The sequence below is a fragment of the Drosophila navojoa genome, chromosome 5 (genome assembly GCF_054131105.1).
Source record: "Drosophila navojoa isolate 15081-1374.11 chromosome 5, UAZ_NAV_1.0, whole genome shotgun sequence".
In the NCBI taxonomy this organism is placed as follows: Eukaryota; Metazoa; Arthropoda; class Insecta; order Diptera; family Drosophilidae; genus Drosophila; species Drosophila navojoa.
In genome coordinates this window covers 18,484,729-18,509,360 of record NC_142893.1, presented here as the reverse complement: position 1 = coordinate 18,509,360, position 24,632 = coordinate 18,484,729, and the positions used below count along the sequence as shown (strand labels likewise).

General features: G+C 39.9%; 3 protein-coding genes across 3 annotated transcripts in view; all 3 read left to right on the top strand.

Moving 5' to 3' along the window:
- Positions 1 to 24,326, top strand: part of otk (protein tyrosine kinase 7) — a 28,669-nt gene extending 4,343 nt beyond the window's left edge. Inside the window, exons 2-7 of the mRNA XM_018106133.3 lie at positions 5,517 to 5,651; positions 5,734 to 5,892; positions 19,593 to 20,497; positions 21,721 to 23,177; positions 23,773 to 24,109; positions 24,182 to 24,326. Of these exons, the coding sequence (XP_017961622.1) occupies positions 5,517 to 5,651; positions 5,734 to 5,892; positions 19,593 to 20,497; positions 21,721 to 23,177; positions 23,773 to 24,109; positions 24,182 to 24,274 (3,086 nt within the window). The 3' untranslated portion in view covers positions 24,275 to 24,326. The remainder of the gene's footprint in view (positions 1 to 5,516; positions 5,652 to 5,733; positions 5,893 to 19,592; positions 20,498 to 21,720; positions 23,178 to 23,772; positions 24,110 to 24,181) is intronic.
- On the top strand, positions 9,670 to 12,251 carry LOC149091141 (RNA helicase MOV-10-like). Its single transcript, XM_089262105.1, has 2 exons — positions 9,670 to 10,736; positions 10,797 to 12,251. The coding sequence occupies exons 1-2, from the start codon at positions 9,887 to 9,889 to the stop codon at positions 12,224 to 12,226; spliced, it is 2,280 nt and encodes a 759-aa protein (XP_089118231.1). The 5' UTR covers positions 9,670 to 9,886; the 3' UTR covers positions 12,227 to 12,251.
- LOC108654653 (putative RNA helicase mov-10-B.1) lies at positions 14,207 to 16,577 on the top strand. The gene is made up of 2 exons (XM_018106134.3): positions 14,207 to 15,082; positions 15,150 to 16,577. The coding sequence occupies exons 1-2, from the start codon at positions 14,350 to 14,352 to the stop codon at positions 16,475 to 16,477; spliced, it is 2,061 nt and encodes a 686-aa protein (XP_017961623.1). The 5' UTR covers positions 14,207 to 14,349; the 3' UTR covers positions 16,478 to 16,577.
- Positions 24,327 to 24,632: the final 306 nt, after the last annotated feature.

Here is a 24,632-nt window from a genome sequence, read left to right as displayed (position 1 = left end):
AAGATTATTAAAATTAATATAATATGATGTATGTATAATATGATATTTAGTATTTAGTACCATAATAATTTACAGTTTTTTTTTAAAGTATATTAGAAGTGTTATATACATATACATATTATTTTGACATTACACATTCATGGCATTAACTCTACTAAATTTTCACTTCTTAGCGAACATGCTACATCAATTTGCATGACCTTCGCCATAAAAAATTCACCTAAATGGTTGACCAAATTGTTATCAACTTAGTTCAAAAGTCATCACTGTAAACTATAATTGCGAGCGAACACTTATATCTGACTATATCTGATTTAAATCAGTCAGTCAGTCAATCAATTTCTTAGATAGTCATTGTTGCAGTCGAAGCATTCTTCCGAAAATTTAAAAAAGTATTCAAAATGCAAAATCTTTCATGTTTTTATATGTAGAGCTCAAAAGTTCTTTGTGTAAACAGTCTTAAAAAATATATTTATTTTCTTTAATTTTATTTGAATAGAAATATGATATCTACACTATATAAAATATCATCTATAATATGGTATTATATGGTATATCTATGTTTAAAGATTGCATAAATGAAATTAATATAAATATAATGGATATATAGACTCTTAAACATGCGTAAATTTCTATATACATATTTTGAAAGATGTATACATCAGCTACATACATATGTATATATATTTGATATACTACATTTTACCAGCTCTATAGGCTATAGCTATGAAAGCTCTGTCCCTCACTCTCTCTCTCTTTCTCTCGCTCTCTTTTTCTCTCGCTCTCTCTTTCTCTCGCTCTCTCTTTCTCTCTCTCTCTCTCGGTCTCTCGGTCTCTCTGTCTCTCTCTCTCTCTCTGTCTCTCTCTCTCTCTCTCTCTCCATCTTCCCCAATTTCAAGCACTTTTGTTACACTTCTGTACAACAATAACAGGGTATGAAAGGTCACGTCATTGAAGTGACTAGAGTTACTAAACAAGCAGCGGACAAATGGACATCCTTTTACTTTGTTATTTTGTCTTTTTGTTGATTTTTCTGTTTTACTATATATTATGGCATTTCATTGCTGTTTACTTTGATTCGTCGCTGCTTTTGTTGCTGTTTCGCCTTGTTGCAAGTCCTACATCAAACTTTTGACGTGTAATTGTCATGCACATTCATTTCGAGCTTTCATTCACAGTTTGCCCTCTCTCTCTCTCTCTCTCTCTCTCTCTCTCTCTCTCTCTCTCTCTCTCTCTCTCTCTCTCTCTCTATCGCTATCACTGTGTCTCCTTCAGGTTGACTGCTTCAGGTTGACTGCTTCGTTGTTTGAATGCCTTTCCCATGTTGACTTGCAGTTTTCCAAAAGGTTTCCCAATGCTGACTCTAGAAATGCCAGAAATTCTTGACTGACAGCTGAGTTTTTCCTTTGGCTGTTGTCTCCTTCACATTCCCCATGCCCACCGATGTCCCCTTCTCCTTCTTCGTCTCCCTCTGCTTTAGTCTGCCAAGTAAATCAAACGCCACCCATGGCGTCTGTCTGCCAGTCTGTCTCTCTTGTTGTTGTTGCTCTCGATAACAATAACAAGCAGCAGCCTAGCCAGAGTCTAATTCAAGTGCTGACTGTGCCACAGATAGATAGATCTCTGTTTCGGACTCCTGATTATTACGGCGATATTTTCGCATTCATTGCGCTTAATCGACAAATGTTGCCCCACACAATTTGCTGTGCCCCAGCAGTTGGTCGCCGACTGTCTGATTTCGGTATTGGGCCATTACGGAACTCGACCACTCGAATGTAGCGCAAACAAACGAACTAATTATCACGCACACGCAGTCAGGCTGACCATCTGATAGACGGACAGATAGCCATGGAAGGGGATGCGAGCTGTAGCCGAGGCTGGAGCTGGGGTCCCGCTGCTTGGACTATGTCCAGCCTGCCGCATCAACATATTTCTATAGGCCTCCAGAGGGTATTACAGATTTCTTACGAACTACGTAACGTAACAGTGTTTATACACATACATATATGTCCAGAAAGGGATGGCTCAATAATACTCTAGCTATATAAAAATATATCTGCTTATTGCTATGGCTGCTATGTAATGTGCCCGACATATATGACAGCCAAACTCTCTTAGGATCAATCTACTCATAAAGTGTATAAACTCTTCGACGTGCTGGAGATTCGCTGTTTTTTTTTACATCAGTCTGGCCCTCGTCCATACACAGCTTTGCGCTTGACTTTTTCGCTCACGTCAGCGCAATCAAGACGAAATAAACCGAATCGAGCGGAGCCGTACCGGGGGCGCATATTTCTTTAATCGACGCCTTTGAAGAGGAAGGGAGGGAGAGAGCGGAAGAGGCAGAGCGAGAGGGACGCAGCGAGTTGGGACTCTGGTTGCAACAACAAATTAAATCGATTCTGCTTCACTGACGCACTGACTGGCTGGCTGGTTGGTTGGATGTTCGTTGTTCGTTGCTCGTTGCTTGGTTGGCTGGTAGAAAGACTCAAGCGCCTGCCTGACAGCCTTTGTGGTTGACTTTGTGGCTCCGTCTTTGTGGTGTATCATAACACGTCGCTGGCTATGTGACTGGCATATGATTTGCCAAAAGCTCGAACCAACAACAACCCGAACATCGCGAACAACAAGAACAACAATGAGAACGAGAACAAACCAAATGAGTTTAATGATGTTGCTGGCTGCTTTGGACTGCTTATTGATTCCGTGTCCTGCTCCGCCCCAAAGTGGAGCTGTTGCTGGTGGTGCTGCTGCTGTCTTGTCGAGGTGTTTTCTCAAATTGCTTCAATTAGTGCCTAAATATAATGGCCTTCGTTTTGTAGTGGTTGCTCCTCCTCAGGTTCCCTCTTAAAAGAGATCCACACGGCTCGTACCACAATCAAAAATAATCGTCGCTGAATTGCTTGCCAAGTTTCCTTTTACTTAGTTCTCTTCCTTCTCTGCCTCTTTGTGCTCCCAGGTAAAACAGTTTAATGGATGTTTCTGTGTTTGTGTGTGTGTGTGTGTGTGTGAGGTGGCGCCTTATGCGAATTACCTTAATGGTAATCTTTATGTAGGCAGGCGTAAGCTGAAGGGCTCAACAACTATATAATACAGGCACGTTTGGATAAGCTTTAGAAAGAAGTTATATTAGAATAATAGTTTTCCCTTCTACTTTTAGTACAAGTCCAAACAATATTCGTTTACTGATATGCAAAATATTGCTCTTACAATCCATTAAACCCATCTAGCCTAGCCATTTCCAAGTGCGATTAAACTCTCCCTTTGACCATAAATATATATGTACATCTATATACCTTCATACATATAGGTGTAGATATTTTATTATTTGTACACTAAACCAAAAATAAATTATATCTGCCATAAATTCCATTTGCGGCCGGCTGATTGCATTAAAATATTTGCCTGCACTTTTTACTGGACTGTATTTTTTTATAGCCCAGACACAGGGCCAGGGCGAGGCTTTTAATTATGCTGTGCATCAACAAAGAGTACGCAGTTGTTTTGTGTGTTACCAGTGTATACCCTAACAGAGAGGACCTATGACATATAACATATAACATATAACATATAACATATAACATATAACATATAACATATAACATATAACATATAACATATAACATATAACATATACATATAACATATAACATATAACATATAACATATAACATATAACATATAACATATAACATATAACATATAACATATAACATATAACATATAACATATAACATATAACATATAACATATAACATATAACATATAACATATAACATATAACATATACATATAACATATAACATATAACATATAACATATAACATATAACATATAACATATAACATATACATATAACATATAACATATAACATATAACATATAACATATAACATATAACATATAACATATAACATATAACATATAACATATAACATATAACATATAACATATAACATATAACATATAACATATAACATATAACATATACATATAACATATAACATATAACATATAACATATAACATATAACATATAACATATAACATATAACATATACATATAACATATAACATATAACATATAACATATAACATATAACATATAACATATAACATATAACATATAATATAACATATAACATATAACATATAACATATAACATATAACATATAACATATACATATAACATATAACATATAACATATAACATATAACATATAACATATAACATATAACATATAACATATAACATATAACATATAACATATAACATATACATATAACAAATAACATATAACATATAACATATAACATATAACATATAACATATAACATATAACATATAACATATAACATATAACATATAACATATAACATATAACATATAACATATAACATATAACATATAACATATAACATATAACATATAACATATAACATATAACATATAACATATAACATATAACATATAACATATAACATATAACATATAACATATAACATATAACATATAACATATAACATATAACATATAACATATAACACATATAACATATAACATATAACATATAACATATAACATAACATATAACATATAACATATAACATATAACATATAACATATAACATATAACATATAACATATAACATATAACATATAACATATAACATATAACATATAACATATAACATATAACATATAACATATAACATATAACATATAACATATAACATATAACATATAACATATAACATATAACATATAACATATAACATATAACATATAACATATAACATATAACATATAACATATAACATATAACATATAACATATAACATATAACATATAACATATAACATATAACATATAACATATAACATATAACATATAACATATAACATATAACATATAACATATAACATATAACATATAACATATAACATATAACATATAACATATAACATATAACATATAACATAGAGTATTTCAAGTGCGTCTGTATTATATGCCCTTAATGTTTTTTTTTACATATTTTTAAACACATATTGTATGTAATTTTTTGTGTTTTCCCCACACGCAACTGCGCCTGTGTTTATGCTTTGTAATATTTTGTTTTTGCCATTTGGCGCTTAACAAAATTGCATTTAGCTTAAACACTGTAATTTGAGCTGCTTAAGCGCACTTAATTTGCTTAAACCACTTTAATTAAACGCAATTATGCTAAATGTAATTTTCGTTAATTATATTAAATGGCTGTGGAGTCCAGCGACCCTCTACACATTTCATTAAATGGGTTACTTTTCGCTGAAGGTTTTTAAATTTAAGAAGAGTTATGCCAAAATTAAAGAGCAAAAATATGTGAAAGTCGTAATTTGAAAGTTTCAATTCATGAGTAGGGAAACCTTTAATTTCATATTTGCCTGGGTCAGCTATTCATATTCATACTCATTCATAACATGCATATGTCATGCAACTATAATCTATCTTCTCTTTCTGTCATTTTTCATTAAAGCACCTGCTTCGGCCAGCTCATCGCGCTTCACTCAACCGCCCCAGAGCCAGGCCATCGTTGAGAACGACGCCGCTGACTTTAGCTGCGAGGCCACCGGGCCCTCTGGCGACTTGCACTATGAGTGGCTGCATAATGGTGAGTATTCATTATGCCACAGTTAGTTCGACATCGTGACTAAGGCTTCACACACTCCTTCCGCCCTTCAATGCCATTGCAGGTCAGCAAATCAGATACGACAGCCGCGTTCTGCAAATTGGCTCCAATTTGCGTATCGAGTCGGTGCAGCGCGATGATGCCGGCGACTACGTGTGCATCGCAGCCAGTGCGGCCAGTGGAGCCAGGCAGGCATCGCCGCCAGCTAAATTGAGCGTGATATGTGAGTACCCGAACCAAAGCCTAAACTAAAGTGCTGACCATGATTATGATAAAGTAAAAATATATAGATGAGTTTAACTGAACTCTTCACTTAACAAATGTTACGTCGGCAAGCTGTCTGTATAGATATTGTCTATATTACATTTACTAGAACCAGTTCTAGTTCTGTTCTAGTTCTGAGCTCTACCATTTAAAGAAGAAATATATTTTCTAAATATTTTCTAAAGCAAGATTTTAACAATCTAAATATTCCCATCCATCTTATACACTCTCATGCATATTTTCTCGTATTTTTTATTTAAAATCAATTTCGCTTTTATTCGTCTTTTATTATGTATATATGATATATATGGCAACAGCTTTATGTGAAAAATGTTTAATAGTAGAGATGAACAAAGCATTTTATGCAAAGTTTTTTTCTCAAAATAATTTTAAAATGCAAAACTTGCATATATATATTTTTTATTTTAAAAATAAATATTTAAATATAATAATAACTTATTTGAATTGTCTACGATCTGTCGTTAGCGTAAATAACATATGATCAGTATTAAATTTATGATTAGGCCCGTCTAGCATTAGCTGACTTCCCTTTTCCGGCTAGTGCTTAGCCTGATCGGAGGTGCAATCAGGCAAAGGTGCAGACGCATAAAAACCCACAAGTAACAAAAGCAACAACAACAACAATAACAACAACCGCAGAAGCAGCAACATTGATGAAAGATAAAAAGCAAAACTTTTGATGTACATACGTCACGCACAACAACCGCCTACCTCATGCCCCGCCTCCTGCTTTGCCTGTGTACAGGAAGTGCAGTGCAATGCATTTACCAGCCAGCGTTGCGTGGCCAAAACGAAGACACACAGCAAAAGAAATACGAAAGACGGAGATAGAGAGAGAGAGAGAGAGAAGAAGAATGAAGAAGATCCATGCAGCCAAGTGGCAAGTGCAATTGCAGTTGCAGTTGCAGTTGGAGTTGGAGTTGATGTTCCTGTTCTTGTGCCCCTCGTCAGAGTCGGCGTCATGTGATTGATGTTCATTTAGTTGCCTTGCCTTTAAGCAGAAAAATGCATAAATTTAACAAACAGTCGCTGCCCCTTGGCCCGCCCCGCTCTGCCCGCTGTGTGCGCAAGTAAACAAAGCGTGTGGAAGTTTTATGCACAATCTGTGCTGCATGTGTTGCATGTGTTGCTACTGCTGCTGCTGCTGCTTGTTGCTGCTGTTGCTGCTTGCTGTCAGCACCGCCTGCTAACTGATCAAAGAGGCTGCAGCATAACTCCAACCAATTTATAGCGTCTCGCGCGCCTTACACTCAAGTGCTTTAGCTAATTAATTAACTAATTAATTTGTAGTTTTTGGAACTTGATTTTAATGGCAGCTGGCACTCTCTGGCAACTCGCTCTGTTGAAAGGTCGCTAAATGTCTACAGACAAGAGCGAAGCATAAGAATACAATTTATTTCGAGTTTTTGAGTATGGGTGCCACAGAGATACGCCGTGGCGCCACCGAATGGCCAAGCGCTAAGTGGGCTAATGTGTGTGCCCCACTCCTGAATTCTACAGAAGCAGACGGCGGCTATTAAACGATGCATAGGGTCATCGTTCATCTACTCGCCGTTAGATGGCGCTACTGGCAAATTCTTTGCGTCTGATTGAAACTTTTCTCACTACAACAAAATGTTTTAGTAAGACGACATTTCACTTGCAACATGTATACATTATATCAATATCAACATCAATTAAAATCAAATACGATCTTCTCTTGGCTTCTGTAAACTAAGCACAACAATTTCTGGAAGTATATTAAATTTTTTTTAAATTCATCAGCATCAGAAAACAAATTATTATTTACATTAGCAGCTCGCATGAATTGATTTTGTTTATAACGTAGCAAAAACAATGAAATAATAGTATGCTTGAATGCAGTGCATATACAATCGAATAGATGCAACGCCACACGCATATGAATTGCAGTATTTGTTGCAGTGCAAGGCTAACGGATGGCTATACGGACTCGAGCAGACAGAATAGAAAAAGGACCAAGTCAAGTCAACTCAACTAAGCTGAGCAGGAGCAATAGCAATAGCAATAGCAAAGGCAAACGCAACTGAAACAGAGTCAGACTAGAGCCAGACGACTGGCAGAGCCAGTCAGACAAAGAGACAGACGGTGAATGTTGAAGAGACAAACAGTGTAAAGGGGTTGTTGGACTCTCTCGCTGCAAGGATAACTCAAGGATACACACGGACCAACAGCTGAGCTGTGCTATGGAGACGAAGTTGGACACTTTTGCAGCAGGAGGGGTCCCAGTAATCCAAGGCAACGGGCATGCTGAAATGTACATGGAAATGAAATGCAACATTAACACGAAACATAAACATAAAATGAGAAATGGCAACAGCAACAGCAACAGCAACAACAATGGCAACCGAGCAGCCAGCCAAAGTCATAAAAACCAAACAAAATGCAAAGACACACAGCACAAAAGAGAAGGATGGGGAAGGGGGCGGGGTACAAGCGAATAGGCAACCACGTTGTGGACAAACCAACCCTCAAAGCAGCGATACCCACACTTTTCTTTCCCCCATACCACCCTTTTCGCCTTGCCCAGTCGGCATTGTGCACACCGTCACCCCCATTCAATGCTGTTGCCAATGCTGTTGTTGTTGTTGTATCTGTGAGCTACACAAGTTCAAGTTGACTGCAGTTGGCAAGCTGGGTTCTTATACATATTTTTCGGTGGGCCATGTGGATAATTTTCATTTGGTGAATGCCGGAAAAACGCATAAAATTTTACGAGCCCAAGCTTGAAAACATTAAAGGGACGCAGACAGAAATTGTAGTCAGCTTTTTGGCGCGTTTCACTCTCTCTCTCTCTCTCTCCCTCTCTGTCCTTCTGTTTATCGCATTCTCTCACAACGTCCTTTTTTCGCTTTCTGTCTGGTCTATTTAACACACTCTAGACTAAAGTGAATGGATTAAACGGGTATTTTAAATTTCTTAAAAAAAAGTAAGAAGTTTGATTAATAACATCATGTGGAGAATTCGTCAATTTGATCAAGTGTACTTTTCCACCACATGGAATAAAATTAGGCCAAGGTACAATATATTACATTATCTAGAACATTTCTCATTTTAACCAAACTCCCTCACATCACAAATGAGATGATATTAAATCTATGTACATATGTATGTATGTATGTATCCATGTATGTATATGTACATACAATGTAGGTACATACGTATACATATATGTATGTATGTATATCACTTTATACCAAAGATAGCTATAGATTCCAAATATCATTAAGGGGTATCTGCGAGTCGAGCAACTGCACTGCCAGCTTCCTTCACTTGCAGTTACACGAGCTGATCATTAGCAAAAAGTTTCAGCAATTGAGTAGATCTGAAAATATTTTCACTCTCAGATAATCGAATGCTTGGCGTTTTAATTTGAAAGCTCACAGAGCGGTCAACTTTAATTAAAGATACGACAGCGCAGATATATGTATGTACATATGTATGTATACATACATAGATGGTCTCAGCACTGGGCTTAGACCAAATGGCTCTCTGGGCAGTTGGTCATAAATTTGTCGCGGGAATCGCCAGTCAAAACCGGGACAAAATTAATGGAGATAAAAGATTTAGATTGCGAGCTGACAGCCATCTATTGCATGGTCAACGTTTGCAACACCATTTAATGATAATTATTTGTTTCTTGGAAAATATTCAATGCATATACATACATAAGCATGTATGTATGTATGTATGTATGTATGTAGCTACGCAGTTGACAAAGAACAAATGCTTTAACAGCGATTTTAGAGCAATCCAAAGAAATACAAACAACGATCCGGTGCTCTGCGAAATTATTTATCACAGATATCGATATATCGATACGTGAAACTTTGACGAAAAGCTAACGCTTGCAATTCGGGGACTTCATAGAACTGCCAGTTTCGAATTGATTGCGAGCCTGACAAGAGGGTTAAATGATGTCTTATAGCCAGCCGTCAGATAAATTGTTGAATGCCTTCAGGGCAGGCTTTACGAACAGGAGTCTGGCAGCAACTAGCACTGAATTTGCCAGTTATCTGCATACGCTTGAATTGACAAGCGATAATGTCGCCAAAGTGCTCGAAACTTTGCTTGGCATGGAGGACATAGCCGAAATGCAACTGTATGCAAATCTAATGCAGTACAACTGCAACGTACACTATGATATGGCGCGTGAGGAATTCTTTATTCATTTGAGTTCGACGGGCATTACAAATACAGTCGAAGACGTTTTAAACCCTGGCATAGACGAGGTGGTGCTCGTGCCGAGGAAAAGTGCGATGGCTTCAACACTACCAGCAGAACGCATCTTCTGCTTAACTCCGCACAGGTTCGAGAATCTTCCTTGTGAATCAGAAAGAGATCATCGTCACGTTGGTAAAATTACGATGGTAAAAGACAAAAAAGCTTGGTTTACTTTGTGCAAAAAAAAAATCAAGAAAAATCTCGAAATAGAAACAGATATAAAACAAGAAAATAATATCCAAGCTCCGCTATATGTGATTGGTAGAAAGTTCGACATCATCTTTCGTTCTGCTCGAATACCATTTAATTTAAAATATAATGCCTTATCCGAGCTGGCTAAGTGCGATGCTACGCGTCGATACCTTTTTCCACAATCCAAATCCCAGAGCTTGCATCATCAAAAATCATTGGACGATCAATTTCAAACCAACTCTTTATTCAACGAATTGATAGAAAGAAACCCTGAACAGCTGCTAGCCGTACGTCAGATAATAGCTGGGCCTGACAGTAGAGCGCCCTACATTGTGTTTGGCCCTCCAGGTAAGTGACTGAAGTTCTCTGAACCGCTCCAACACCTTCTTAACAACACCTTCATTAAAGGTACTGGCAAAACCACAACAATTGTCGAGGCTATACTACAGCTATGTCTCCAGCATGACTCACATATTATTGTGACGTCTGGCTCGAACTCAGCCTGTGACACAATTGCTTTGAGAATATGCGAAACTCTTGAGAGCAAAAAATTTCGGACACTAGCCAAAGAAAAATCATTGCAAATGAAATTTGTACGCATTTACCCGAGTTCTTACAATAAGTGCATAGATCGGAAACTTAAAAAACATTTCAAATGTGTACGTGCAGCAGCCGATGAAAGGTTTGGAGATATCTTGAAGGGCTGTAAAATTGTTGTGGCTACATTATGCGGTGTTGCCCAAATGTATTTGTTGACTCAATACAAAGCCTTTTCTCATATTTTCATTGATGAGGCGGCCGCATCGATGGAGGCCGAGGCGTTGATGGGCATTGCAGGCGTTAAAAGAAGCAATTGCCATGTTATACTATCCGGAGACCCCAAGCAACTGGGTCCAGTCATAAAGAATAAACGTGCGGCATCGCTGGGTTTGGACAAATCCCTAATGGAGCGCCTGCTACACAACAAGCTGTACAAGGTGGACGACGATGGCAGCTACGATACCAGACTGCAGTTACGCTTACGGCGGAATTACAGATCCCATCCGGAGATCGTTGGCATCTACAACCAGCTTTATTACGATAATCAGCTAATACCCATGGCTCCGCTTCAGAAAGTTAACATTGCCGCCAACTGGGGTCTTTTGCCAAACGGAGAGTTTCCAATCCTATTCAATGCCACATACGGAAAGACTGAGCACAAGCACAATTCCACTAGCAGCTTCAATCTGCTGGAAGCAAAGGCGATCTATTGGTGTGTGAAGCGTCTTCTAACCGATGGCCTCGGTAATGATGTACGAGTGCAACCGGACGATATTGGTGTCATCACACCATATTTGGCTCAATGCAAATGCTTAAAAGATATGCTCAGATGGGACGTGGAGGTTGGAACTGTGGAGAGCTATCAGGGCCGTGAAAAGCCAATAATTATTGTATCATTAGTTAGCTCATTTATGCGTCCTTACTTTCTATCTAATCCCAGGCGCGTGAACGTATTGCTATCCCGTGCCAAGTGTCTGTTGATACTAATTGGCAATCCGGAGAGTTTGGGCCAAAATGAGGATTTTCAACACATCATCGATAAATGCAAGCTGCGTGGCACCTTTCTAAAAAACTTTCAAAAGGTCGAGCAGAAAATGCGACTTGGATCATATCATCATCCTAAAAGATCAGAAAGCCTATGTGGAAAGGTGCCAAAGGAAGAGGTGAAGGAAGCCGATGCAGCAGTGAGTAGCTCTTCCTCTGCCACTTCTACGGGCTACCTGGTAAACAAGTTAAAAGAACTTGATATATGGAAAAACGAAAACAAAACCGAAACATTTTTAATGCTACAAAAATAATAAGCAGCCATATTTTTATATTAACTACTGTATGGTACATACATATATGTATGTATGTACATACATATGCATAAATACTTCAACCAAACCATATACATATATACATACATACATACACATATGTACATATCCAATTTACATATGTATATTCATTTATATTCCATTGAAGCATTCAAATTGGTCAATATAATCTACTTAAGCATATTTTCCACAGAGTCAACCATTTCTCTGATTCTATTTTTTGCCATGCGTACTTTTTTTTTTTAACTAAATAAAGGCAGCCGTCTGTACGAGAAATAAACAATTTTTGATTATCAATTAATTACATTTCGACTACAATAACAAAAATGCAGTGCAGTGCAGCGTAGAGCGGCCTATCTTATCAGCTAACCTATTCGATACTACGTGCATTTCACAAAATAAAACGCAGCCGGCACACTTTCCATACTTTTTGATGATGGTGGTAAGACAGACTCGACAAAGGCTTTAAGTGTCAGCGGTAACCAAAATTGCTGCCACATCGGCTCTTTTCGTATACCTACATATGTATGTATTTACCTCTAATTTTGTTGCCCGTCCTTCCATGGTGAGTAAGTATTGTTTACTCGGGGCAAGTTTACTTCGCGTATCTTCATTGTTATTAAGGTTGCCAGTTCGGGTCGAAACAATTGTTTACATTATTGTGGTTTCTCCTCCACCATTTATGGTTTAAGATTTAGTTGTGTGCTGCGGTACGTTTGCCTGTTCGGTCACTCATTGAACGGTACATCAACGTGTGACTGATGGTTGTCTTCTGCAACTCCTTCCACAACTTTTCGATCAGGTGGGGTGCAGGTGTTAACAGATGTGCCCGTGGCTTTGGAGCTAGAGCTTTATTTCGACAATCTAAACATCAACCATTAATACTGGCTAGTGCATCAACTTAATGATACGCTTTTAATCTAGCGGCGTAAGCATTCATTCATTTCAAATATTCATTTTCATTCATAAATAACACATACATACATATACATAAGAATATATATACATACATACATCATTCATAAATAACATACATACATACATATACATAAGAATATATATACATATGTACATACATACGTAAGAATATTCACATTAAAATTATTTTGTAACAGTGTGCCCACATGCGTGCATTGCTAAAAGTACTAAAATACTATCGATATATCGACTACATAGATATTGACAGTTATATTGAGTTAATTTAAAAATTGATTTTAAAAGGGTATCCAATTCACATTTGTATTTCAAAAGAAGTGTCTTTTTCAGCGAATAATACAATACAATAAACCCAACTTGTTTTTCGCGTTGACCAGTGTGTTGAATATGAATGATGTCATGCGATGAAACCAAAATTACTATCGCTCTTTTTTATAATGCTTTCAAGTTGTTATGAGTATGCACACACATACAGATATGAATATACACATGTATGTAGGTGCATAGTACATGTACATGTGCATTGATAAACAAATAGTATAATTAAATTACAAGTCTGCCAATCCATAGATACCCTTACTTTTTAAACTGCGTAGAATATTGTTTGTACACATGTAGATAGTATATGTACAAACATACAGATATACATACATAAATATGTATGTACATATGCATATTAACAATAGCAAAAAAGCGTAAATTTGAAATTTAAATTAATAGGAATGGTTAACATTTAATAATTTTAAATGTTACGCTAATTTCATGTGCTCCACTATCCCTGCTCAGCTGCTCGAAGTACATACTATGTACATACATATGTATGTACATACATACATACATACATACATATTAAACGAATACTTGTAGAGTATTCGCCTAGAAACCGAGAGAGTAAGTAAAATGTACATAAATGCTGTTGAATGCAAACGTACGCTCACAACGTTTGTGTGTGTCCGTATAAATGTTTGTATGTATGCCTGAATCATCGCAGAGAACTTTGGGTTTTTGTGCTTCCCATTAAATTCAGTTGCAAATCGATCGCTGAGCGAGTCTGGAGTCGTTTAGCAGCTTTGCTTTTGCTAGTTTCAAATAAATTGTTGAACGAGAGGATAGTTATTTACGTACGTGGCATTCATTGTGCGCTGTTATATATTGCTGGAAACAAAATGATGAGTATAAGGAAGTATGAGCCCAGCCCTCAAATGCTGCGAGCCTTGGAGCTGGAATTTTCTGACGAAATTCTTGCGGAAATCGATGCAACTTTTGGCTCATATTTGACGACGCGTAAATTAAACTATGATAATGCAAGTTCGGTGCTTAAGATGTTAGTGACCATTGAGGATATAAGCACAACGCTGTTATATGCGAAGATTATGCAGTCGGATGTGCCAGTTCGATTCACTAAGACGGACAGATTATCCATCAAGCTAAAAGCGAAAGCAATAATGTTTGTACCCTTAGTGGACGAAGTTGTGCTGCTGCCCGTAGGCGATCTGTTGCCTTTTCCATCTCCAGCGGAACGTATTCTGAAAATCATTAATGAAAATCGCAGTCTTTTTGAAATTACGAATATCACCAAAGAATGCATTATGTTTGCTCCAAAATGGTTCTCAAAGGTTTCGCCAAAAGAGATTGGGAACAAAAATTTTGATGTGATTTTTCGATCGCCGCGAATTCCGGCTCGTGTAATGTACTTATCACTGAATCGACTTACTACCGACCCACATTTACGTCGCTACCTATTTCCACTCGAAAATACACCGAAAATAAGGAACAATTTGCTCAAATTGTCATTGATTAACTGTGACATTGAATCGAATCCAGAACAATTGGAAGCTGTTCAGCAGATTGTATCTGGGCCCAACCCGAACGTGCCTTACATTCTTTTTGGACCCCCAGGTAAGGGAGAGTGAAAGTTAATATGAAAAAGGAGCAACTGATTAAACAATCATAAACCGAATTTCAGGCACCGGAAAAACCACGACGATTGTGGAGGCTATTCTTCAATTGATACTTATGAAGAAGGCTCGTATCCTAGTATCCATAGGCTCGAATGCGGCTTGTGACATGATCACCCTGAAGTTAATCCACTATATAGAAAACGATCCACGATTTAAATCATTTTTGAAATCCGACAATCCGGTACTATTGCGCTTGATATCAGCCACACAATTTAGAAAGCACGCAATATCTATTCATCGCGATGTGATGAGGTATTCCAACTATGAATACAATAAGCAGAACAAGAGATATACGCGCCATGGATTGACAAAAGATGATTTAGAAAAGTATGGAATTATTGTGGCGACACTGTGCTACGCTGGCCTGCGAGCTGTACGGAGTCTTTCTAAATTTACCCACATTTTCATTGATGAGGCCGCATCCGTTTCAGAACCAGAGGTATTGCTGGCGATTGCGGGTATTAAAGATAAAGAATGCCATGTTATTCTCTCTGGGGATCACAAGCAATTGGGTCCGATTGTGAAAAGCAAACGCGCCAAAGTCCTTGGAATGGATCGCTCAGCTATGGAACGCCTGATTCTCCATAAAATGTACGAAGTAAACAATAATGGCAAATACGATCGAACGGTACAGTGTCGATTGCGACGTAGTTACAGAGCGCACCCGGAGATCGTCGAGCTTTACAATAAGCTCTTTTATGACGGCAATCTTATTCCAGTATCACCGAAAACACAGGTCGATTGGAGCATGCTGGCAGATAGAAAGTTTCCAATTTTATTTCAGGAAATACGTGGTGAAACGGAAATCGAAGCCAATTCCACTAGCAGCTTCAATATGCTGGAGGCGCAGATGGTCTTCTGGTATGTGATGCTGCTCCTGAGAGATGGAATTGGAGGCGTTAAAGTGGAGCAAGAGCATATTGGCATCATCACACCATATCTAGCTCAATTCCAGCTGCTAAAGCGTATGCTTCGTGCAACCAAACAGGAGAAAGTTGAAGTTGGCACCATGGAAAGATATCAGGGACGTGAAAAACGGATTATGATTGCCTCGTTGGTTAGTTCATATTCTGGGTCCAGTTTCCTATCCAATCCAGGCCGGATCAACGTGATGCTCTCCCGTGCGAAATCATTGCTTATATTAATTGGCAATCCGATCACTCTACGCAAAAATGACAATTTCAAGTACATCATCGATCAATGCATTGCGCACGGCAACCTACAGCAGAAGATAAACAAGACTAATGACGACAGCATTGTCCAGCTAATGAAGAACTTAAAACTGCAAGATATTCAAGATGAATACGAAGAAAGAGAAGAAATCTGCGTTTAATATGCGTTTCAGAAGCTGAGAACTTTATTTCTTTAATAATCCAGCAATGATTTAAGAAACTGTCAAATTTTATAGCCATTCAAACATTAAATTTATAAATAAAAAAAAAACTGAATAAAGATTTTAAATACGTTTTGCCTATTTTGATATGATATGATCTCGTGTTTCAATTGTACATTCTTAAACAAAAAATATGCTATAGAAATCTTTAAATATCTTTGATTCATTTCCATATTTATATTTCAACTCAATCTCTATCTATCTGCTCATCATTTTTATACAGCGTATCCCATATAATTTTATCTGCACAAATATTTTTTATACCCAACGCCATCCGGACAAATGGTGGATGTATGTATGTATACGTGTCTATGGATGTTTTGCCCAGCCCCTCTGAGTGCTTGCCATCTTCAGCTTCAGCCCCAGCTCCAGCTCCAGCTCCGAGACACCTAGCCTGGGCCTGGAACTTGGCCTGAGTCTGCGGTTTGCTGGGCGCGTTAGAAAATTTACATATGCACATAAATCTTGTTTAGGCTTTGACTTTGTTTGTCTCAATGTACGACTGCAGAGCGGGCAGCTGTGGCAGCAGGAAAAATGCTTCTAAATATTTGCTGATACTTATTTGGTGGCATAGAAAAAATAAACAGCAGCAGCAGCAGCAACAACAACAACAACGTGCTGCGACAGCAACAACTCAATAAACATCGCTGTGTCGTCGCTGACTCCAGCGCCGTCGAGGAAGTGTCAAAACTATGTTATGTATTTGTTTTTGTATTTACTCTCCACTGTGTGCATGTGTGGGTGTGTGTGTGTGTGTGTGTGTGTCTTGTGGCTCGTTTGTGGACGACAATACACTGATAGGTACTTTGACTTGGCCACGCTGCCCAGCGGCAATAACTTTGCCTCGTCTATGTATGCTAGGGCCAAAATGACAGTAGAGTGAACTAATTGGCACTTGGACTGGGCAGCGGTACAAAAGTATCTAACGGATAGCCAAACCAGCCGAACTATGAAAATAAAAAAGCAGAACTGTAATAAGTAAAATGTATCAGGGATATATCTCCAATGTATAGCAATTATATGTGTCTCCGATAGAATATGCGATTATAAATAATACACAATGTATCTCGGATTTCTTTTATTTATATATATACAATAGTAATAACTTTAACTGTCTTACTGTCAGACAATTCCCTGTACAGATATATTTAGATAACTTTTAAGTACATCGATCTTTAAGCATTTAGACTTATGTAAATGGCGATTTATTGAGGGTTAATCAGATTTTTGCCTTATATTAATAGCTATTCAGCATCGATTTCATACACCACTTGAGAGTGGCTAATTAAATACGTGCCTTCCAGCTAACTCAACGGCGATTCTATTTCAGCGCTGCCACGCCCTCAAGAGCGCACGCCTTCAACAATAATTTTAACCTGAAGCAGTGCGTTCGTTGCACATTCTTCATTTTATGTTCTGTGCCACAAACAGTTTTTCGCATGCTGCAATTGTTGCCAAGTACCGTTCGCCTCTCGTAAAGCGCTTGCCCCTCGCCCGTCTAGGTTAGAGGCATTCGATACCCTGTAGATGTGGCTAATGCCCATGCAGTTGGGTATTCTGGTTTTGCGAAAAGACCTGAAGTCGCGCAAGTATCAACTGAAAGGGTATCTGCTCGTCCTAACCACAGATCCATCGGACTTGCCGAGCTGCGAAGTTGGCATTTGCATATAGACAGACCCTCGCAACTGACTGACAGTTCAATTTATGCTTCCTCTCTCTGCGCCTTGAATGGACGGCCAGGCAGCCGCGATAAGGGCAAAGACGGCTGCGTCGTGTTTGGCTCGTTGGGCTGACTATAAAATGCACTTAATGCAGCGAGCAAGAAACAAAAAAGCGAATTCACGCTACACGGCCAGCTAAGAACTGCATTCAAAGTGAATATGCATCTTGCGGATATTTATTGGGCATATTAATGGAATGCTGGGACGCAAAACTTTTGGCGTTAAGTTCGCATCGATTTGGTGGAGCCTTAACGACTATATCCACATGATGTTTACAGTAGTTGATCTAAACAATAATTGATATTTTCTGTTCTTTCTTCTTGATTTTTTTTTCGCAATGTCAGCTAAGTTATGGCAAAGCTACGATGGCAGCGCTCTTATCACATTACAAATAAACATTTGACCATATATACATACATACATACATATGTATATGTATGTATCACATTATGATTATTTATTTTCCAAATGCATTTGATGCCAATCGAGCTTGCTTGAGTCTTCAATTTGTTGGTGTTCAGATTTAAATATTTACAGACATACATACATACATATATATATATATATATGTATATGGGTACCAGGAAATCAGACCAGTTTCAATGAATGTAGCAGGGAGAGACGAGGCAGCCCCTTCTCTCTATTTCTTTTTCTCTCTCACGATCTCTCTCTCTCTCTCTCTCTCTCTCTCTCTCTCTCTCTCTCTCTCTCTCTCTCTCTCTCTCTCTCTTCATCTGTGCCTATGTTTAGCAATATATATATTTAGGAACGAAACTGATTTTGAACAGATCCTAGTGAGAGACATCCCCAACTAGAGCTTTTTTGCATGTATATATGCATATGCTTATATATATATTAATAAATTAATGTTAAGCTCATGCAAGTATATACATCATTTCTTTTTATCACTACTTTAAACTCTATGTGGTTTACACAAATGTAAATTGTGTAATACTAAATTAAGCTACCACTAATTGTGGCAAGGTACATTTTTTATAAAATATACATAAATAAAAAAAAATAAAATAAAATAAAAAACTTTATGCAAATTACTTGCTTTGTTTAAGAATATTATGATATAAGATTATTCTAGCAATATAGTGCTTAAATTAGGATGTGATTATCTTAATATAATAATACGAAAAGCAATGCCGACATAGCCAAGCGGATATGGTATCAATTTTTATAGTTATAATGCAATTTTCATATATGTATATACATAAATATACACATACTCATTTCTCTTAGTACTCAATTATAGATTCATAAAATATCCAATTCCAGTTTAATGCTGATTAAAATTAATTTTGTTCTCTGTTCTCTTCCATTCACAGACCTGGATGCGGTCACTGTTCAACTGTTGGGCAGCAATCGGAACGAGCTGCTGCTCAAGTGCCATGTGGAGGGCGCCTCTGGCGATGAGCCGCTGCAGATCGAATGGTATCGAGACAGCGCCAAGCTGAGCAGCTGGCAGAATGTGGAGTTGCAGCAGCACCGCCTGCTCGTCCGCCAGCCAAGCAGCGCCGACGATGGACTCTATCGCTGCATTGCATCGAATGCGGCGGCTCGTGTGATGAGCAAACAGGGCTATGTGTATGAGCATCTGGCTAATGTGGCGCCTGGCTCCACCAAGTGCCTGCCCAAGCTGAAGAGGAACCAAAAGATGCCCGAGTCCTGGGGCAAGCAAGTGTTTCTGTGTCGCGGCAAGCGTGGCGGCTCCACAGGCATGGATCAATCGCAGTCACTGCCGCCGTCGCCCGAAGGGCTGCGCATTGTACAGGGCCCCAACGACAAGGTGATCATCAAGGAGGGCGAGCCGACCGCCCTCAGCTGCCTCTATGAGCTGCCTGCCGAGCTGCAAAATCAACGTATTCAGTTGCGCTGGCGCAAAGATGGCAAAATTCTGCGCCATGTGGAGCTGGGCGAAACAGTTATACCCGGTCTGGGGCTGGACCACGGCAAGGATGCATTGGTGCGCGAGGACGGACGCTTGGTGCTGCACAAGCAGAACGGCACGCTCAGCTTCAACAGCATCATTGCCAGCGATGCGGGCCAGTATATGTGCCAAATCCAGCTGGAGGGGCATGCGCCAGTCAACTCGGCACCCGGCGCGCTAGAGGTCATTGAGCAGCTCAAGTTCATGCCGCAGCCAACGTCAAAGAATCTGGAGTTGGGCGCCCTGGGCAAGCTGCACTGCAAGGCGCAGGGCACGCCCACGCCGCAGGTGCAATGGCTGAGGGTGAGTAAGGGATCAAAGGGTTGATTAAAGCATTTTCTTGCTAATCTGGGTAGAACGCTTCCTCCATTTATCATCCGACCGACTAATTTCAGTAATTGATATCTATACCCAAGCATAAACTGTGTACATATATCAAATCAAATTTAATGGCCAGAACTCGTTTATCTTTCTACCGTCTACCGATTAAGCAAATGTCACAAGTCAGTTACCCATCTCACTAAAAATTCCAGCTCCAAACTGCCTCTCGCTCCCGTCTAGCCATTCCCTCTCACCTGTCCAGCTGACAAATTGAAAAACGCAACGCGACGCTGTGTAAACTTTTCTTTCAACGAACATTTCATATGCAGCGACCCTATTGAGCAGTCCTGCTAGACTAGCTAACCCATCCATCCACTCCGGCCCAGCCCTCCAGTGCTCTTCTAATATTCGCTATTCGCGCGTTGTTTGCAGCTGTTGTGCGAGAACCAACCAATTTTGACAACTGTTTGTCCATTTGCCGGAACAAAAAAAAAACAAACAAAGTAAAAAAACTTTAGTCGAGACTGCTCGACTATGAGATACCCTTAACACATTGAGGAACTATAGCAAAAATCAAAATATTATAAAATACATGTATCAAATTTGAAGACTCTAGCTCTAAAGCTGTATGACATATAATTTTATAGCTTATTTTCGATAAGAGTTTTAACCAATAACAATTGGGATATTTAGTTTTCGGTATGGGGTATATATACATTTTATAACTAGTTTATAAAATGGGTTTTACTTTTATTTAGAAAGAACTGAGAGTAGGTATCGAGATTTTGAAACAAGCTCGTTTTGCGCGTGGAATATAAGGACTAACGCAACAAAGTTACCAATCTCTAGCTCATATATCTTCTGAGATCGACGCATTCAGACGCACAGGGCAATAGCGACCCAGCTCGTCAATAACATATATGAATATACTTAACGGGCTCTGCCATGCCTGTTACATACACCTGAACAAAACTATTATGCCCCGATTTTCCACTTCCAATAGGTTCAGGGTATAAACAAAAACGCTAGCAAAAAGTTAAAACGCCAACGATTTTTTCATTTGGCTACCGTCTAAAACAAACGCACCTCTTACCACCCAGGGGCAGGTGCAGGTTTTTGCATTTTCGATGAAAACACGCACGTCGAGTTGGTCTTTGAAATTGGTTTGTAATAGTCCATGTACCTTCTGTCTACTACCTACACAGGATGCGGCGAATGGCAGCCTGCCCGAGCACGTGGACGACATCAACGGTACTTTAATCTTTAGGAATGTGAGCGCCGAGCATCGGGGCAACTATACGTGCGTGGCCAGCAATAGCCAGGGCCAGATAAACGCCACGGTGGCCATCAATGTGGTGGTCGCGCCCAGGTTCAGTGTGGCGCCCGAGGGGCCCATCGAGAGCAGCGAGCAAGGCGTCGCCGTTATACACTGTCAGGCAATTGGCGATCCCAAGCCGACCATACAATGGGATAAAGACCTGAAGTATCTAAGCGAGAATAATACGGATCGACAGCGGTTCAGCTTCCTGGAGAATGGCACTCTCGAGATACGCAACGTGCAGGCGGAGGATGAGGGCAAATACGGCTGCACCATTGGCAACAGCGCCGGGCTGAAGCGTGAGGAGGTTCGTCTGCTGGTGCGCAGCAGTGGCGATGGCTTCATTACGGAGGAATCGGCCGGCGACGGCTTCCTGGTGACACGCGCTGTCCTCATCACGATGACCGTGGCACTGGCCTACATAGTGCTCGTGGTGGGTCTGATGCTGTGGTGTCGCTATCGCCGCCAGGCACGCAAGGCGCGCCTCAACGAGCTGAGCATCAAGGAGGCGGGCGGTGATCAAGCGGAGTCGGGCAAGAACACAGAACAGGAGCCCTGCCTGTCCAAGCAACGCAACGGGCACGGCAAGTCCCGGACGGGCGCCAATGGCGATGCTCAGAAATCCGACGATACCGCTTGCAGTCAGCAGTCCAAGGCGTCCAAGAAATCCGCCCATATCTATGAGCAGCTGGCGCTGCCACGCTCCGGCCTCAGTGAACTAATTCAAATTGGCCGCGGCGAGTTTGGCGATGTGTTCGTGGGCAAGTTGAAGGCCTCTCTGGTGGCAGCCGCCTCGCCCAGCGACAAGGATGCCGATACGGAGAAGCAGCACAGCAACAGCGAGAATGGCAGCGGTGCCAGTGGTGCCAGTGGTGCCAGCGGCTGCGGCAGTGGCAGCACCACCCTCAGCACTCTGAACGAGAAGCGACGCTCTAAGACATCCATGGATGACATTGAGGAAATCAAGGAGGAGGAACAGCCCCAGGAGCAGGCACAGTCCGAGTCGACGGCCTATCTTCTGGTGATGGTCAAGGCACTCAACAAGGTCAAGGATGAGCAGGCCTGCCAGGAGTTCCGTCGCCAGCTGGATCTGCTGCGTGCCATCTCGCACAAGGGCGTCGTTCGTCTGCTCGGCCTTTGCCGCGAAAAGGATCCCCATTACATGGTGCTGGAGTACACGGACTGGGGTGATCTCAAGCAGTTCTTACTGGCCACCGCTGGCAAGGTGAACACAGCCACCGCCACCTCCTCGCCACCGCCACTGACCACCAGCCAGCTGCTGGCTGTGGCCTATCAAATAGCTCGCGGCATGGATGCCATTTATCGCGCTCGCTTCACCCACAGGTAAGTTGAGTTAAAATCTCGAAAGAATCATCTGAATATACTTGACTTGAACTATAGCAAATAGATTAACAGATTAATATAAGCCAAGGTGAACCCAAGATTTCCAGTTAATGTTAAATACTGGAGCGAAAGAGGTAAAGTTAGGATCTCAAATGAATTTATAGAATTCCCTTATGCTATACATACTTTAGCAGAAAAATCAAGTTTAACTTTAAAATATATTCAGATTAACTAATAAAATTTAAGCTCCAAATTAAAACTCTAAATCAAGCTGATCTTAATGTAGCTTAATGTAGTTGTAGGCAGGAAGAGGATTAAATTGACTGTCTATTATATAGCAGACCAACTAACTAATATAATTTAGTCTAATCACTGAAGCTTTAAACGTCATATGCGATACTGTTATTTATTATTGAGCCAAGATAAACTGCAGTTAATTTATCTACATCCGAGACAGCTGCACACGAGCAGGTTGGAAACGGATTAATCTCAAATAACTCAAGCTTGCAGTAGAAATGGCTAATTGATGCAATACATCTTCAAAATACAACGTAATGATAGCCATTAAACGTTTCTGCCTCTAACCCTCCAACAGAGACCTGGCCACTCGCAATTGCGTCATCTCCAGTGAGTTCATCGTTAAGGTCGCCTATCCGGCCCTCAGCAAGGACAAGTACAGCCGGGAGTATCACAAGCATCGCAACACGCTGCTGCCGGTGCGCTGGCTGGCACCGGAATGCATACAGGAGGATGAGTACACCACCAAGAGTGACATTTTCGCCTTTGCTGTCGTCGTATGGGAGCTGTTCAATCAGGCGACAAAGCTGCCGCACGAGGACCTGAGCAACGAGCAGGTGGTGCAGCGCTCATTGGCCAATACCCTGGAATGGTCTGTGGCCGAGGGCACGCCCGATGGCCTCAAGGAGATTTTGGTACGCCCACTTGCATGGCTCATAGAGATGAGACAGTTAATTAATTTATTTTTCTGCCCCTCCACTGCACAGCTCTCCTGCTGGTTGACCAATCCCAAAGAGCGTCCGTCTTTCAGTCAGCTGGGAGCTGCACTCAGCAAGGCCATGCAAGCTGCTGAGAAATAGACGATGATGACTGACATAGTGTTGGTAAACATTAAAAGGAAATAATAATAACGAAATGAAGCGAAAAACAGTTTGCTAACTATGCCAAATATAATTTGTAGTATTCTCTTAGTACATAGGACCGGCTTAAGTTAAGTTTGATAAAGTTCTGCGTCGTACTGAATTATTTTCATATGCTAGCCGCGTGTTCAACATGCGTACTTAATTCGTAATTCATAACTTAGGAATACGTCTATCTATTACTGTACAAACCATATAAGCATTGATATCTTCTCAAAAGTATTTACATACATACATACGTGGTGCTGCACAGAGCTCTCTGTGTGGCTAAAATGTATATAGGAAAGAAACTGCCACA